This window comes from Oncorhynchus gorbuscha, linkage group LG09, assembly GCF_021184085.1.
Source record: "Oncorhynchus gorbuscha isolate QuinsamMale2020 ecotype Even-year linkage group LG09, OgorEven_v1.0, whole genome shotgun sequence".
In the NCBI taxonomy this organism is placed as follows: Eukaryota; Metazoa; Chordata; class Actinopteri; order Salmoniformes; family Salmonidae; genus Oncorhynchus; species Oncorhynchus gorbuscha.
In genome coordinates, this window is record NC_060181.1 from 52,527,541 (window position 1) to 52,545,534 (window position 17,994).

At 43.4% G+C, this 17,994-nt stretch overlaps 1 protein-coding gene across 1 annotated transcript in view; it reads left to right on the plus strand.

Annotated features, from left to right (window-relative positions):
• Nucleotides 1-768: 768 nt before the first annotated feature.
• Nucleotides 769-17,994, plus strand: part of LOC124043747 (striated muscle preferentially expressed protein kinase-like) — a 144,553-nt gene continuing 127,327 nt past the window's right edge. Inside the window, exon 1 of the mRNA XM_046362671.1 lies at nt 769-1,966. Within this exon, the coding sequence (XP_046218627.1) occupies nt 1,540-1,966 (427 nt within the window). The 5' untranslated portion in view covers nt 769-1,539. The remainder of the gene's footprint in view (nt 1,967-17,994) is intronic.

Here is a 17,994-nt window from a genome sequence, read left to right on the forward strand (position 1 = left end):
TACCTAGCGGTGTACGTGCCCACTCCACTGGGGGTCTGGCAGAGTTTTGGGCATTATTTAAAGGGTTGACTTTAGGGGAAATTTGTGTTGTGGCGGGTTGGGCTTCAGTGTGCTTACAGCTGGGACAGGGGAAGGTCACTAGGCAGCATGCAGTGTGCGCAATTCCCAGAATACAGCTTCTTGCGGGGTCAAGGTCTTGGAGGTCTGCAGTGGACCGTTTCATTTAGTATTCGCTGGGCTCAGCTTTGGGCTTGATTCCATTTCCCCATAGTAGTGTTGTACCAAGAGTACTAACTGAAAAGGAACGTAACATTATGACTATAAATACTGTTCCCTGAAGGAGGGAAATGAGGTACAACACCAGTTTGGCCCCGCACCGTCCGTTTATCACCTGTGGAAGGCCGGGCTTCCAGCAAGGTGCTGATTTCATTGGCCTTGTCAGGCTTGATTTTAGTTTTTCAATCGAGTTTGCGGGGTGCGACTATACCATAGTCGTGTTGTACCTCGTTTCCCTCCTTTAGTGAATGGTAGTAATAGTCATAATGTTATGTTTTGGCCCTCCTGAATACATTTTGTGAAGTTACTTGTGAGCTTCTGCATTTGACCTACAAATCAAATCAAACCTCCCTGCTCACTGTGGCACCATCCCACTTGCACTGGAGACCACACGATTGGTTAAAAATTACAAGGGGGCAGGAGCTAAGGGGGACAGGGCAGACATATCAGCATGCAGCTGTCATTCTGATGCCTTCTGGTTGTGTGGCTGTCTCTTCCCCTAAGGACCTGCCTGGCAGAGGTTGCGGGACATCATGACTGAGAAAGCTTAGCTCTTTTGGGACAAGAGCAGGGACAGACAGTGTACATTTGGTGTGACTGAGCCTGGTGCATACTGAATTGGAAACAAAGTGAGTTTGTCAGCCAATCCTAAGGGTCAAACTGGGAACAAACTGGGAGTTCGGTGCACATTCTCTTTGACTCACGCTAAACGAGTTCAAGCCAAGGACCGGCTCAAGAGGGTTGAGAAACCAGCCAGGGGAAAGGAAGGTGAAAGGCAGAGGCCATCAACTTCTAGAAGGCAAGACTGGGAGCTGTTAATGCAACATGATCCTGTGGGTCTTGCCCTAAAAATACCGCCAGGCAGGAGAACGTGCACAGACTGTATGTGCCTAATTTTCCCAATTGGACTTCCAAAGCCGTCACAATTTTTCTTTTTTGGCTTGGGCACTTTGAAGGTAATCTAATCCAATGTAATGAAGTTTATTTGCTTTAGAACTTTGATACTTTTTAAGTTACAGGGATATTCTTAGGAATACAAGAGCCCATTCAAACCACTTTAAAAGTTAGTGTTACATTTGAAAAGCTAAACAATAGTTATAATAATCAAAATGATCAAGTCTAGATGGGAAACTTACTTTTAATCTTCTCTTGAATCTCTCTACGTCAACTATCTACAATAAATTAAGAAAAAGGGTCCAGTTAACATTGGGACCCATTTTGAATACCCAACTAATGCTATTATAAGAAGGCATCACTGTGACAATGAAAAAGGCAGAGGTGCAGATGACCCTGAAGAAGGGAGCAGATGAGCGGGTGCGCAACGTCCCTAGCCCCATCTTCCTGCCAAAGCGGGCCAAAGCCAATCCTATCCCCGATCAGATGGTCCCCGACTCGGGGGCCTCCGCATTTCCCACCCAGACCCCTCCTGTGTTTGTACGCAAAATGAGGAATGCCGCTGTGGGTACTGGCTGCGACATCCGCCTGAAAGTGGCGGTGGCAGGAGACCCGCAGCCCTCGCTCTACTGGTACCACAATGACGACCTGCTGAATATGGATAATCAGGAATACGGGGGCCTCTGGATCAGGGACTGCAAGCCCAGTGACGCCGGCCTTTACACCTGCATTGCCAACAACCATCTTGGGGAGGTGCGGAGTAGCGCCGTGCTCGCCGTCCTGGACCTGGGGGAAGGTAATGTAAACAGGTCACTTATCCTATTGTTTTGTGTTAAAAGTCCTTGACCTCTTATCAATGTGTTTTTCTACTCAGTTCTGGCACAATCAAGGATGTTTTGGGGCCATGTTTTGGCGTCCCCCCCCCCCCCAAATACATGCCCCAAATTAATACTCCTAGGTGTTTCAAGCCATTCATACTTATGAGTATTGATCCAAGAATATGTGAGCAAATAAGGTTTGAGATTATTTAGAAAAATTTAAGCCATTTACATTATCTCCACATTGTCACGACATGACAGTTTACCTATTGAATCTCTCAATGCTCAAAGCTTGTGGAAAGTTGAAGGTTTCACATAAATAGCGTAATGAATAATTTAATTGAACCAGTCATAATGCGTGATTTGATTTGTAGCTATGTTTGTGCAGAGCTAAAGAGGGATTAATAGTGAAGACCAACAAAGACACAGTGGCAATGTGATAATGGACAACTTGTCCAACGGGCTGTACATTTGTAATGGTGGATCATAGGGAAGAGTTGGGTAACACTTGACATACATCCTGCAAGTATAATGTATTATGATGTAGTTATAATGCATTTTATGACTATATGCCCCCCTTATAATGTTGTGTTATCAATCATTTACGATGATCCTGACTAACCAGCCATTTTGAGTCAGTTGAAATGTTGATACATAGAGACATAACATATTATAAAGCATTGTGTAAGTCAAAAATGCTTACAACACATCATAAAGAATTATACCTTCATGCTTCAAGTTAAGTGTTACCAACAGTTTTATAGATGTTAGAGTGCTTTATCCTCCTGGGTTACCTTGTTTTGTCCTGATGACTGAATCCTGAGGCCTGTTTTGTGGCTGCAGGAGTGATAGGATATGCAAAATCACTGCATAGAAGTATGGCAGCCTATATATATGCCTATATATATGACATGTTGCTTTAGGGTTGTGTTTGTAAACTGCATCAGGTCAATAAAGTAATAGTCTAATAAGTCTTGAATTTCCAAAATCTCAAATTTAATTATGTAATATAATGTATTATAGCATGGCTCTGTCTTGTTTGGAGTTCTTGGGTCCTGGATCAGCAGGTCGTTCGAGATTGACCAAATTGGATGTCCTGAGGAAGTCGGGAAAAGCCTTCAAAACTGTCCACTAGGGGCAAGTAGGCTTGGGTTTTGCTAGGGTGTTGTGGACTAGGGTGGTAGATGTGTGACTCTGGATTAGAAGGTTGTGTATTCAATCCCATTTGCGGACAGTTAAAAAAAAATTGAACCCTATCCCAAACCTTCACACTTACCTTAACCATTTTGAATGAGTTCCTAAATTTAACCCTTAACTTCGAAATTTGACGTTTGGAGATATGGAACGATGCAACTACATCTCAGACAGAGTTCAGTGTGTCAAATCGGAGGGCCTGTTGTCCGGACCTCTGGCAGTCTCTATGAGGGTACTACAGGATTCAATTCTCGGGCCGACTCTTTTCTCTGTATACATCAATGATGTCGCTCTTGCTGCTGGCGATTTTCTGATCCCCCTCTACGCAGACAACACCATTCTATATACTTCTGGCCCTTCTTTGGGAACAATCTACCTACCTCATCCCCATACTGTTTTTATTGACTTTTCTGCTCTTTTGCACACCAGCATTTCTACTTGCACATCACCATCTGCTCATCTATCACTCCAGTGTAATTTTTCTAAATTGTAATTACTTCGCTTCTAATGGCCTATTTATTGCCTTACCTCATTACGCCATTTGCACACACTGTATACAGACTTTTTATTTTTTTTATTGACTGTACGCTCGTTTATTCCATGTGTAACTCTGTGTTGTTGTTTTTGTCGCACTGTTTTGCTTATCTTGGCCAGGTCGCAGTTGTAAATGAGAACTTGTTCTCATCTAGTTTACCTGGTTAAATAAGGTGAAATTAAATAAATAAAAAATAAATAAAAACAGAGCAGCAGGAGCAACAAAAACCCTTTGGAGTTTGACGTTTGGAGCAAGTTCGAAATTTGACATTAAAAGAAAATGGATGAATGTCCAATTCTGCAGTGAGACTGTGAGAGTTGATTTCCTGCATATCTTTCCACATTTTCAGGATAAACTTTATCATGTTAGCCTTTCAGTCTAATTTTACATTTCCAGGCTACCTGGATGTATGTTTAATCTACGATATTAAAAACATACAGTGGCAGTGTGATTGAATCTAGCTCTCAGTCTTACATAGAGCCTTACATACAGATATGCATGTGTGTACAATAATTTGTAGGGTATGTGCTCATTATTAAATCAGTGACACCCTTTAGTTGTATGAAAATCAGCTACATGACTGATAGACCAATGATTCATGCATCCAGGAATCAGCACGCAATGATCACACTACTGAGCCAAGCTGAGCTGAGCCAAACCAAGCTGTATTGGGCTGACCTAGTTACGCATCCACCATAGTTGCTGGAACCGTGTTGAAAAGCAAAGTGTGAAAATATCAGAGCAAACACAGTTTTGTTCAGGTCTGGATGATAGTATGAAAAGGGTCATACATGCTGTTTGGAAATACATAAATATGCCTGTCTTTTGGCCATGTTTGTCTTGTAGGATGGGTTGACTGGTCTTGATCATCTGATGTAATACCAGGTCTTCAGTGGTATACAGATCTAACGTTTTTACCCTGGCTAAAGCCTGCTCCCAATCAGAGGAATTACTGTTTCAAACATACCTAAGATCTCCTGTTCGCACTGCAGCTTCTTTCATTGCCGGCGTCGGGTTAAATTTTTTAAGGCAGTAACTTTTACAGTACAAGTTGTTTGTGTGGAACAAGCATTCAATAAAATTGGATTATACTGCAGCTTATACTCTTGTGATATTATTATGCAACAGTGTGGACTTGAGAGTTTCTTGTTTTCGTACAGAAATTACAGTATGTGATTCAAATATCACCTGTATGGCATACATTTTTTAGGACACCCTCAGCTTCAACAGCCTCCTCTGTCTTTACTGCTACAAAGTGATTTTCAATCAAATGGGTGTTAACAAATGATTTCTTGCTCTTTGACTCTTGAAACTGTCCTCACTTGAAACTCTGTGTTTCAGTCCTCAGCCCTGACTGTGCCTAGTCGACAGCTGTCCTATCAGTCATTGGTAGTGCCTTACCCCTCTGCCTCTCTCTCTCCCCTCTCTCTCACTATCCCCTTCCCCCTCATAGATGACCATCTCTGCACCGCATGTTATTTATACCCATGGAATGTGCCAGGCCTCACATTTGTGTAATGTTAATAGGCCACAGTGTCTCCAATTACACAGGAAGACATCACAGCTAATAATAGACCCACCCTCCTGGAAGAGGTTTTCAGAGGTCTCTATTATCAAAACTAAAATCTGAATGACCAGGGAATGAGACACGTTTTATTTCAAACCCACACATCCTCTCAAAACATGTTGATACTATATTCTGAAGATGCCCACTCAATACAGTAGATATCCGTGGTCAGCCTATAGGTCCCAGGAGTATGATTTAAGCTAAACAGGCTTATTGGTGGGGGTTAGGATGGTTACCTGGCCAGTACCACACAAATACAAGGCCTTTTAACACTTGGCTCAGACAGAGGTCGGCTTCGCCTCGTGCTTACCACGCTAGCAATGAGGAATCGGCCCATCCTTAACCCCTGTTCAACCTCTCTTCCGTATCGTCTGAGATCCCTAAAGATTGGAAAGCTGCCGCGGTCATCCCCCTCTTGATAGGGGGAGACACTCTAGACCCAAACTGTCTACATACCTATATCTTTCCTACCCTGCCTTTCCCATCGTACCTTCTCCGCTATGCAATCTGGTTTCCGAGCTCATCATGGGTGCACCTCAGCCACGCTCAAGGTCCTAAACGATATCATAACCGCCATCGATACAAGACAATACTGTGCAGCAGTCTTCATCGACCTAGCCAAGGCTTTCAACTCTGTCAATCACCACATTCTTATTTGCAGACTCAACAGCCTTGTTTCTCAAACGACTGCCTCGCTTGGTTCACCAACTATGTCTCAGATAGAGTTCAGGGTGTCAAATCGGCGGGCCTGTTGTCCGATCCTCTGGCAGTCTATGGGGGTGCCACAGGGTTCAATTCTCGGGCCAACTCTTTTCTCTGTATATAATCTATGATGTCGCTCTTGCTGCTGGTGATTCTCTGATCCACCTCTACACCGATGACACCATTCTGTATGCTTTGGGCCCTTCTTTGGACACTGTGTTAACAAACCTGCAGACGAGCTTCAATGCCATACAACTCTCCTTCCGTGGCCTCCAATTGCTCTTAAATGCAAGTAAAACTAAATGCATGCACTTCAACCGATCGCTGCCCACACCCTCCCGCCCGACTAGCATCACTACTCTGGACGGTTCTGACTTATAATATTTGGACAACTACAAATATCTAGGTGTCTGGTAAGACTGTAAACTCTCCTTCCAGACTTCCAAACCCGCATGCGGTAGTGTAATCATCGCCTGACAATAATTAGCATAACTCAACGGACATAAATATCCCTAGAAAATATTCCTATTCATGAAAATCACAAATTAAATATATTGAACCACAGCTTAGCCTTTTGTTAATCACCCTCTCAGATTTTCAAAATATGCTTTACAGCCAACGCTAGACAAGCATTTGCGTAAGTTTATCATAGCCTAGCATAGCATTATGCCTTGCTAGCAGCAGGCAACCTTGTCACGGAAATCAGAAAAGCAATCAAATTCTCCAGATGAAATCTCGCGTCTTGTGACGGCCGGCCGCCCAACAACCTGCCCGCTTGACCCTATCCCCTCCTCTCTTCTCCAGACCATTTCCGGAGACCTTCTCCCTTACCTCACCTCGCTCATCAACTCATCCCTGACCGCTGGCTACGTCCCTTCCGTCTTCAAGAGAGCGAGAGTTGCACCCCTTCTGAAAAAACCTACACTCGATCCCTCCGATGTCAACAATTACAGACCAGTATCCCTTCTTTCTTTTCTCTCCAAAACTCTTGAACGTGCCGTCCTTGGCCAGCTCTCCCGCTATCTCTCTCTGAATGACCTTCTTGATCCAAATCAGTCAGGTTTCAAGACTAGTCATTCAACTGAGACTGCTCTCCTCTGTATCACGGAGGCGCTCCGCACTGCTAAAGCTAGCTCTCTCTCCTCTGCTCTCATCCTTCTAGATCTATCGGCTGCCTTCGATACTGTGAACCATCAGATCCTCCTCTCCACCCTCTCCGAGTTGGGCATCTCCGGCGCGGCCCACGCTTGGATTGCGTCCTACCTGACAGGTCGCTCCTACCAGGTGGCGTGGCGAGAATCTGTCTCCTCACCACGTGCTCTCACCACTGGTGTCCCCCAGGGCTCTGTTCTAGGCCCTCTCCTATTCTCGCTATACACCAAGTCACTTGGCTCTGTCATAACCTCACATGGTCTCTCCTGTCATTGCTATGCAGACGACACACAACTAATCTTCTCCTTTCCCCCTTCTGATGACCAGGTGGCGAATCGCATCTCTGCATGTCTGGCAGACATATCAGTGTGGATGACGGATCACCACCTCAAGCTGAACCTCGGCAAGACGGAGCTGCTCTTCCTCCCGGGAAGGACTGCCCGTTCCATGATCTCGCCATCACGGTTGACAACTCCATTGTGTCCTCCTCCCAGAGCGCTAAGAACCTTGGCGTGATCCTGGACAACACCCTGTCGTTCTCAACCAACATCAAGGCGGTGGCCCGTTCCTGTAGGTTCATGCTCTACAACATCCGCAGAGTACGACCCTGCCTCACACAGGAAGCGGCACAGGTCCTAATCCAGGCACTTGTCATCTCCCGTCTGGATTACTGCAACTCGCTGTTGGCTGGGCTCCCTGCCTGTGCCATTAAACCCCTTCAACTCATCCAGAACGCCGCAGCCCGTCTGGTGTTCAACCTTCCCAAGTTCCTTCACGTGACCCCGCTCCTCCGTTCTCTCCACTGGCTTCCAGTTGAAGCTCGCATCCGCTACAAGACCATGGTGCTTGCCTACGGGCATGTGAGGGGAACGGCACCTCAGTACCTCCAGGCTCTGATCAGGCCCTACACCCAAACAAGGGCACTGCGTTCATCCACCTCTGGCCTGCTCGCCTCCCTACCACTGAGGAAGTACAGCTCCCGCTCAGCCCAGTCAAAACTGTTCGCTGCTCTGGCCCCCCAATGGTGGAACAAACTCCCTCACGACGCCAGGACAGCGGAGTCAATCACCACCTTCCGGAGTCACCTGAAACCCCACCTCTTTAAGGAATACCTAGGATAGGATAAGTAATCCCTCTACCCCCCCCTTTAAGATTTAGATGCACTATTGTTAAGTGACTGTTCCACTGGATGTCATAAGGTGAATGCACCAATTTGTAAGTCGCTCTGGATAAGAGCATCTGCTAAATGACTTAAATGTAATGTAAATGTAAATGTACCTCTGTATTTTACGCGAGAATCTCTCTCGGAACCACCATGTGACCACTTACTCAATGTGGCCGCATACGGCTATTCTTCAACAGAAATGCGTAAAACTACATCACAATGCTGTAGACACCTTAGGGAATACGTAGAAAGCGTAAGCTCGTTGATGGTACATTCACAGCCAAATAGGGTGTCATTGGAAGACAGCGCTTTCAAAACCTGGGGCACTTCCGGATTGGATTTTTCTCAGGCTTTCGGCTGCAACATCAGTTCCTTTATACTCACAGACAATATCTTTACAATTTTGGAAACGTTAGAGTGTTTTCTATCGAAAGCTGTCAATTATATGCATATTCTAGCATCTTTTCCTGACAAAATATCCCGTTTAAAACGGGTACGTTTTTCTTTTTCAAAAATGAAAATACTGCCCCCTAGCACCAACAGGCATCTCCAATCCAAAACTAAATCTAGAATCGGCTTACTATTTCGCAACAAAGCATCTTTCACTCATGCCGCCAAACATACCCTTGTAAAACCTACTATCCTACCGATCCTTGACTTCGGCGATGTCATTTACAAAATAGCCTCCAACACTCTACTCAGCAAATTGGATGCGGTCTATCACAGTGCCATCCATTTTGTCCAAAGCCCCATATACTACCCACGACTATGACCTGTATGCTCTCGTTGGCTGGCCCTCGCTTCATATTCCTCGCCAAACCCACTGGCTCCAGGTCATCTATAAGTCTTTGCTAGGTAAAGCCCCGCTTTATCTCAGCTCACTGGTCACCATAGCAGCACCCACCCATAGCACGTGCTCCAGCACGTATAATTCACTGGTCACCCCCAAAGCCACCTCCTTCTTTGGCCACCTTCTCTGCTGCCAATGACTGGAACGAATTGCAAAAATCACTGAAGCTGGAGTCTTATATCTCCCTCACTAACTGTAAGCATCAGCTGTAAGAGCAGCTTACTGATCATTGCACCTGTACATAGACCATCTGTAATTAGCCCACCCTTGGCCAGGTCGCAGTTGTAAATGAGAACTTGTTCTCAACTGGCCTACCTGGTTAAATAAATGTGAAATATATATATATTTTTCATTTTTGTTTTTCAGCCTACTTTGCCGGCATCTTACCAGAATCCCCACCAGAAGCGGACAGATTTAAATTGAAATAAATGTATACAAAATTACACGATTTTGAAATATTACTATTATACTGTACATACAAATTATACCCATCCACAAAAAAATATTTCTTGATCACAGAAACAATGAGGAAAATATTGAAAAATAAATAAATAATGAAATGCTAATTATATAAAGCAGCCCATGTAATCATCTGCCAGAGTGTAGCCCCAATCGGCCCGAGCCGCAACTAATATGTTTGGGCCAGATAACTCACACCGGAATCGGCCCGAGCTCAATCCCTGCATCCTAGCCATAAGTAATGCTGCCGAAGGTGGCCCAGACTCGGGCCACATGATGTCGGCGAGTCTGACTCTCAGCTGAGTGCCCCGACTCTCAGCCCAGAATAGGCCCAGATCCACTGTGCTAGCTGGGTAGTGATCGCAGGCATTCTGAATGGGTGGCAGTGACAATTTAGTCGAAATAATTAGTAGGAAACTCTTCACCATCGTTATGATGTCGTCAGATCGACTTTAGATATGACAATGTCTTTGTGAGGCAGAGGTTGGATTTTAGCTATGATAGCACTACACGGTCTTGGATTATAGTCTAGCGCTACACGGACTCAGATAATAGGCTAGCTATCTCTTCACATTCATGGATATCCAAGCAATGAGAGGAGCAGTAGACACGACACATACCCGCTTTTAAACTGTGTGGCTGTAGTGGAAAGCCAGCTAGAGAGCTGAACCGTGTGCTACTACGTTAATTTCTAGCTAGCTAGTATAGCTAATCTGGTGCCCTTCATTAAATCCTAGCTACCTAGCACCTGTAACATTATACTATATCTGAACTAAATCTGACAGCACCATAATGACACAGGGTATCCTTGCCTTCTTCTTCTTTTGAAATGTCCAGCCACTATAGTGCACTTACACAATCATGGTTCAATCACAGTAAAGCTGTGAATCCCATGACTAGGTGCTCTCATCACTTTTTTTTTTGAACCGGCCTTATCGCTCTTTGTTTAATTAAACATTTGAAGAAGTGGATAGATTGTCTCTCTCTCAACAACAACAAAAAAGAAATACACTCTGGGCAATATGCATTTTGGAATTTGTAGTGAGTGCACCATTCACTCATTTAGATCATTGGACGTTAAAAGTGATAAGGAATGGAAGGAAGCCATCTTAGACTATTTGGACAGAATCACTCAAAGGATCACTCTGTGTGTGTGTAAGTCTGCTGAGGCATGTGCCTCATATGATATCCCAGATCATCAGTATTATTTCTGCTGTGAAAAAGAACAACAGCCTTTTCTGTTCACCTTTTTTATCTTGGCTCTTGATTCTCATTTTCTAAAACCCTTATGCCTCTGTAATATATCAAAGTGATTGACTCACACTGCCTGTTTGTTTTTCAGTGTGCAGCAAGGGTTCAGTTGACTGTAAGTAGTAGATACATGTTTTGTATTACAAACACAACAACGAGGACTGAAGTGTTGAATAACAAACCTGCATCTGTAGCTGAACTGCAATTCCCATGTTCCTATTGAGCTCCTGACTACACAGGGTGACCATGGCATGGCAGTCTGTCTGACTGAGCTGACCACAAATTGCATCGCGGGTTAAATAAAGCCTCCACGTCAGGGCAACACTTGTGCACATTGGACAACTCTTGATCCCATCCATTTCAGGACTACTGCAATTGCCAGGGATCTTCTCACACAATTGACAGAGACGATTCTCTCTCCTACAGTGTATCTCAACTTGCCAAAAGTGTGACAAAGATTTTTGCATCAGTACAGCAAGTCCTACTTGGCGATTCTAAGTCATTTTGTATTTAAATGTATAAATGTATCTCTTTCGTTACATATATGCCTACTTTACAGGCCTTCTATCAGTCTCTTTAAATAAGTACCACATTGGAAATTGCATCAAGGACCATATTGGAAGTAAGTTATCCACTGAACAAAAATGTTCACAAAATTATAAGTTGAATCAAATCAAAATACCTGCAAGGTATAAAGATAAAGATACCATAAAGATAGTTCAAATCGCAAACATGTTGTTTCACAATGTTTGAAAAAGCTGATGCTTTGAAGGCCAAAATCAAAAGATCACTTCAGCATATTAAATTCTGTGTGTAATTCCATTTTCCAAATCTAACAACAGTGCTCCTGATACCACTGAATAAAAAGTAGCTCATGCTTCAAAAAACAAGTTGAAAATAGTCCACATCATGCAGATAGTCAAATTCAGTGAGTAAAGCCAGGAATTAACAAAAAAAACAAAAAAATAGACAGTGGGACAGATTTACCAAATATTTGAACCTGTTAGTTACAAGTAAAAGAAACAAAGCTAAACCATTTAAACTTGACTTTACTTGAAAGCCGTATTCCTTCTCTTCGCCCTCATTTGACCTTTTCGTTCCATCGTTTATGTTTCATGGAAAAAGCAAATGCACATTTAGCACCAGTGCAAATGCTTAGTAAATCTGATCCAGCGACTTAATTCATATGGTTGTATCATTGTTTGTTATGTATTGTTCTTTATTATTTGTTCTTTGGAGTAGAGTTGGTCAGAGACACTGGTTGAGTTTTTTTGGAAGTGTCATGGTTTTTTTAGACCAGAGGACATGACATGAGGCAGAATGGCAGTGGCATCAGAAACCCGACAGTGCAAGGGGTGAGCGTGGGGGATTTCCAACCCATTGCTCGGATTCCACTGAACATATGAACAGGGGACAGGGAGAGCAGCAGGAGAGGGAAAGATGAGTGACAACAAGATCGGGCTTAGAAAAGAGGTTCACAGACAGCATTGTGAATTGCAAAGTGTAAGCAATGGTTGGAGAGAAAGGAAGAGTAGGGTAATGGACATTATAATAAACATTTTGTCATCTAACCAATTCTCCCATATTCAGCAGCTCAATATGGTTCTTCCTCACAAAGAATGGTCAGGATTTCAGATATGTGTTCATACACAAGTTATCAGGAAGCAATTGCATTGGACACCCTTGCTCTAGGTCAGTGGTACTCGTGCCACAAGCGGCCCGCGAGCCCTTCATTTGTGGCTCGCAGTGATTTTCCTATTTTCCATTCAATACATAACAACGATACAATTTCAATTCAATGCATTTAATGGAGACCTGAATCATTTCATTGAATATATATATATTGTTCCCTGGATGGCAGACAGATGGCAGTATAGTGCAGCTGTTGAACAGGAAGGTCATACTGGAACGTTTGCCGAAATAGAACGCAACTGCTCAGCTACAGCAACTGACACATATCAGTTTGCTACTAACTAATATTTGCATTCTGGTCGACATGGATCGATTTATTGTAAAAATTAAACGTAAATCTATTGACAATGAAAATGAGGGGGGGGGCAAGCTGGAGAACAACGTGACAGCTATGAACAAACAACCACCGGAGGACCAGGAAATGGTGGAGGGGAAATGCAGCTAGCTAACGTAGCTAACCAACTAATGTGGCTAACGTGGCTCTGGTGGCTAAGAGAAGGATATGGTAGATTCAAGAAGAACACAGAAAGAGAAATGGACAGACAATTATTTTTTTGTACTGCATAATGGGACTAGCTCACTTTGTCTTATTTGCCAGAATGCAGTCAATTGTTTAAAACAAGCATAGTTAGAGCGACATTTCCAGTCACACCATGCCCTCTTTGACAAAACATATCTGCCATAAAGCAACCTCAGAAACAACAAAATAGCGCAACTCAAAGGGCAACTGTCACGCCTGCTCCCGCTCCCCCTCTCTGGCGCTCGTTGGGTCACCAGGCGGCCCATCATTACACACACCTGTCACCATCGTTACGCGCATCAGTGCTTCATTGGACTCCCCTAGACTCCTTCACTTTGTTGATTGCCCTCTATATCTGTCTGTTCCTCAGCTTGATCCCTGTGTCAGCATTAATGTAATTTTGTTTCCCCTGTCCAGACGCTGTCCGTGTTTTGCTTCATGTCCGATATTTATTGAATGTTCACGCCCTGTACTTGCTTCTCGTCTCCCAGCGTCTGTTCATACAACAACAACAAATTATGGACAGATCTAGCACAGTTGCAGTGAAAACAACAGAGACAACATATGAAATTGCTTAGATACTCGAGAGAAACAAGAAGGCCTTCACAGACGTGGAGATTGTCAAAGAATGTTTTTTGGCCAAAATATTGTATGCTGATTTCACAAACAAGGAAGCTATTGTAAGCTAATTAGGGACTGCCACTCCCAGACTCGACCATAACAAGCCGCATAGAAGACATTGGCAAGGACATCGGTAGGCAACTGATTACTGACACATCCATGGCACTGTGTTTTAGTATTGCGCTTGACAAAAGCACTGATGTAAGTGATATTGCCACATTATGTGTTTGGGTCCGTTTCCCTCAAAAACGAGTGGTTCAGAGAGGAATCTTTATGTTTCCTGCCCCTTCAGGGACAAACACGAGGAGAGGTTAATCTGAAAGCCCTTGTTACATTTTTGATGATAATATTATTGACTGGTCAAATTTTGCATCTGTGTGCACTGAACATGTGAGGGGCGGAGAAGGGACTCATGGACCTGATGAGAAAGATAGTATATTCCCGAATTTGTTAAGTTCCATTGTATCAATCATCAGGAAGCACTTGTGGCTAAACTCAGACTGTGACTTACAGAATGTGATGCAGCAAGTCGTGCGCGTGATGAACATTATTATTGCGAGGGCACTGAATCACCGGCAATGCCGCAAGGTGCTGGAGGAATACCAGACAGAATACTGCGACTAATTCACAATGAGGTGCAATGGCCGTGAATTTGTTGAAAGGGGAGAGAGGAGCCAGAGCTGGATGATCCACAGTGGATATTAAAGCTGTTTTTTTAACTGACATCACCTGCCACCTGAACACAGTGAATCGCCGCTCCAAAGGAAAGCTAAAACTCTGGGCAAAATGCTGCGAGTGGTCACAGCATTTCAAAATAAAATCACCACACTGCTCATACCTGGCAGACAGTTTGATAATTTCCCAAAACTCAGAGCGGTCACCACATACAACCCAGACATACTGCAACATTTTAGCTATGATGCATTTGTACGGGTGTTGGAAGAGTTGAAGTTGAAGTTTGAGTCAAGATTCAAGGATATCATGGAGTACAAGGAGTTTTTCAACTTCATTGAGAACCCCTTTCATGTGCCAGTGTCATCTCTGACCCCAGTCATCACAGCCCTCTGTCCTGACCGTGCTGGAATCGAGTGAGATAATGGGGCTGCAGGCAAATGACACATTGCAAGGTGAGCTAAGGTTTTACCTATTTCTGGAGCCTTGTGTCAGACAGAGTATCCACTTCTGAAACAATGTGTGCAAAAGGTGATATAATTCTTGGCCAGCACTTATTCATGTGAAGCAACATTTTTAACATTGAACATTGTGAGAAAAAAAATAGAGAAACAGACTGACCAATGCACACCTGGCTTTCCTCACAAGTAGCAACAACAGACTATACATTTAGAATGAATTCCGTCAAGGAGCAGAAGGGACATTTTCGCTCATCCAGCTACTGAGGTAACCGTTAACATGGGTCTTACACGTGATGTAGCATATTTGATGTATATATTTGTGATGTGCTGTACGTCAAGTCAATTGCATGTGCTCTATCGCTCTGAATTTGCTCTCAATTGATAATTGATAATATTGGGGGGAAAAGTAAACAAATTAAAGATCTGTGCGTCCCTCTGAATGACTGTCTCAACCCAAAGTGGCCTCCTTACAAAAAATTGTGAGTAACACTGCTCTAGGTTATGTATCAGATCTAACTAATCTGGGGCAAATTCTATCGATGGATTTGAGAAACATACAAGTTAATTACTTTGTACTGTGGAGTACAGCCGGTCAGCCACCAGGGGGAGAGTCGTCGAGGCCTGGTAACAGATGGAGTATACATCACGAGGCGATGGCTCCATCTGCTGGACGTGCCAGGTCTCGACGGGCTCTCCAGCCAGGACTAATTGGGGCTGATTGGGGGCTGGTGAGTAATCAAGGGCGGATTGCTCACCAGCTGTGCAAGGCCCATAAAGCTGCCAGAAGGGCAGCACACAGGAAGGATGGGGGAAGGAAGGACTTCCATGGTATTGTTGATGGTTGCAGAGGTAAGAAGAGGGAGTTTGCTTTTGTGCCCGACAGGATACAGCCAGACCCGGAATACCAGAAGACGGCATCCCTGAGAGGGTGTCATAGGGGAGACCTATCCTTTTCTTTTTGATCTATTATTTAAATAAACACCCTTGAAACTGAGCTAATCCTTCTCTGTCCAGTCTGATATGGGTAAACGTCTTGACCAAACCCCCTGGTTTGCCACAGTACATTTTACACCGTCCACTCAGTGGTGATTTTTAGCATGTAAATCTTGGTTGCCCCACATTAATTTTGTGGGATGTATGCCAGCAAAGCCACTACACAACAGAACACAACACTAAAACATACATTAATTGCACTATAACGGTGACAAACAGTGCCCACAAACTGTTAGGGCATACAGTACATAAAACTGTCCCAACAGTAGTCCCAACACCTTACCACTGCTACACCTGGCTATTGGCGGAGCCTTGTCTGGTAGCGAAATAGTTCATTCAGCGTCATTTAAAATATATATATATATAAAATATAGCTGATATGACTGACTTGCCTAAACAAATGTGGTTTCTACCGACAATTGAGATGTACAAACTACGGCATAAGGGGACGATAAAGACAATGAGTGAGCTCGAAAAGACATTGTCAATATAGCTATTTGTTCAGCACTTTTGAAATGTACAGTGACAGAATTCAGAACATGGGCCGTGCTTACAGTGTTCTCCCTGTACACCAAGTCAGAACCATCAGATAAAAAAGGGGGCATGATAAAGCAGACAATGAAAGCTTTTACAATTTTTGATGATTACATTTCTCAAAAACTGATTATAGGCTACATGTGCACCACCAAGTCAGAACAGTAGGTGAAATTAAGAGGTGAAAATATAATTATTAGGGTGAGGCTCATGGGCTATTAACTGCTTACCTCGCAAAATAAACATAGTATTACTTTCTTAGCTACAGTAAGGTATCCCCCTTTCCCTTATACATACAGTATATCCCTTGCATATGACATAATTTATGCAGCAGCATACAAGACATTTTTGGACTCACCTTGTTGTGCTGTGATCACTTGAACAGGAAGGTGACGTGGTGGTCCTTCGTGGGCAACTCTTGTCATCAAACTTTATAATCAAAGTCGAGCCATCTCTGGATTTATGTTGCTTTCAAGACAACTCGGGGGGAAAAGTTTAATCATGATGACGTCACTGATCTTCAGATCGTAGCTCTAGAAAAATGCCATGTGATCCGAATTTACAATTCCAAATGTATTTCCCAGTCGTAGCTAATTCTTCCCCAGTTCCCAGTTGTCTTGAACTCACTAAAATCAGATTTTTCAGTTCCGAGTTCGAGTTAACAGTTGTTTTGAGCGCAGCACAAATCATGCTTCATTGACAGCATGGCCAATGTTGAAAGTTTATCATTTTAAATTAGGAAAAGATACCCTTTAATCTTAGACACAGCCACTCCACTGAATAGTAGGCAACGATTGCTTTGCAATGTTTGCAGTTAGCCACACCGATTCCTTCCAAATCACTCATTGTTGAATTTGGATTTCCAACTTGTTGTGTAATGTTTATGTCCAATGGTCGATGAGCACCGATACGTTTTATCTATAATTTCTCTTCATTATTCATCTTCAAATGAAAAGGATTTGCCAGTAGATTGTTGAATTGATTAATGATGATGACTGCTAGCTTAGATTTTGAAAGTGTGACAGTCCAAACAAAGCTACTCTAGATATGATGTGATTTGACTATTTTATCTGTGGCCAATGACCTTGAGCCTTCTGGGATGGGCACTTCTAATGTAACTCTATGGTAGCACCTAAGGGGCTTGAATTTTCAAGCTCTACCTTTAGACTTGGCGGTGACATAGTGTCCCCATGAGTGACAGAACACTGAGCCAATCACGGCACAACACTCTGTATTTTCTGCTGGCTTGAGCAAGTCTGAAACACCTGCATTTTTGAGCTGCCTTACTCAAGAAAACAAAAAAAGAGACCATGTTTGTATGCGGCTTTATTAACTCAATGATATAGAAGATCTCATACAACGCTGTGTACTACTCCCTTCACAGAACAGCGCAAACTTGCTCTAACCAGATAAGAAAGAGGAGTGAGAGGCCCCGGTGCACAACTGAGCAAAAGGACAAGTACATTACAGTGTCTAGTTTGAGAAACAGACACCTCACAAGTCTTCAACTGGTCCTCATTAAATAGTACCGGCAAAAAAACAGTCTCAACATCAACATTGAAGAGACAACTCCGGGATGCTGGCCTTCTAGGCAAGAGTTGCAAAGAAAAAGCCAAATCTCAGACTGTCCAATAAAAG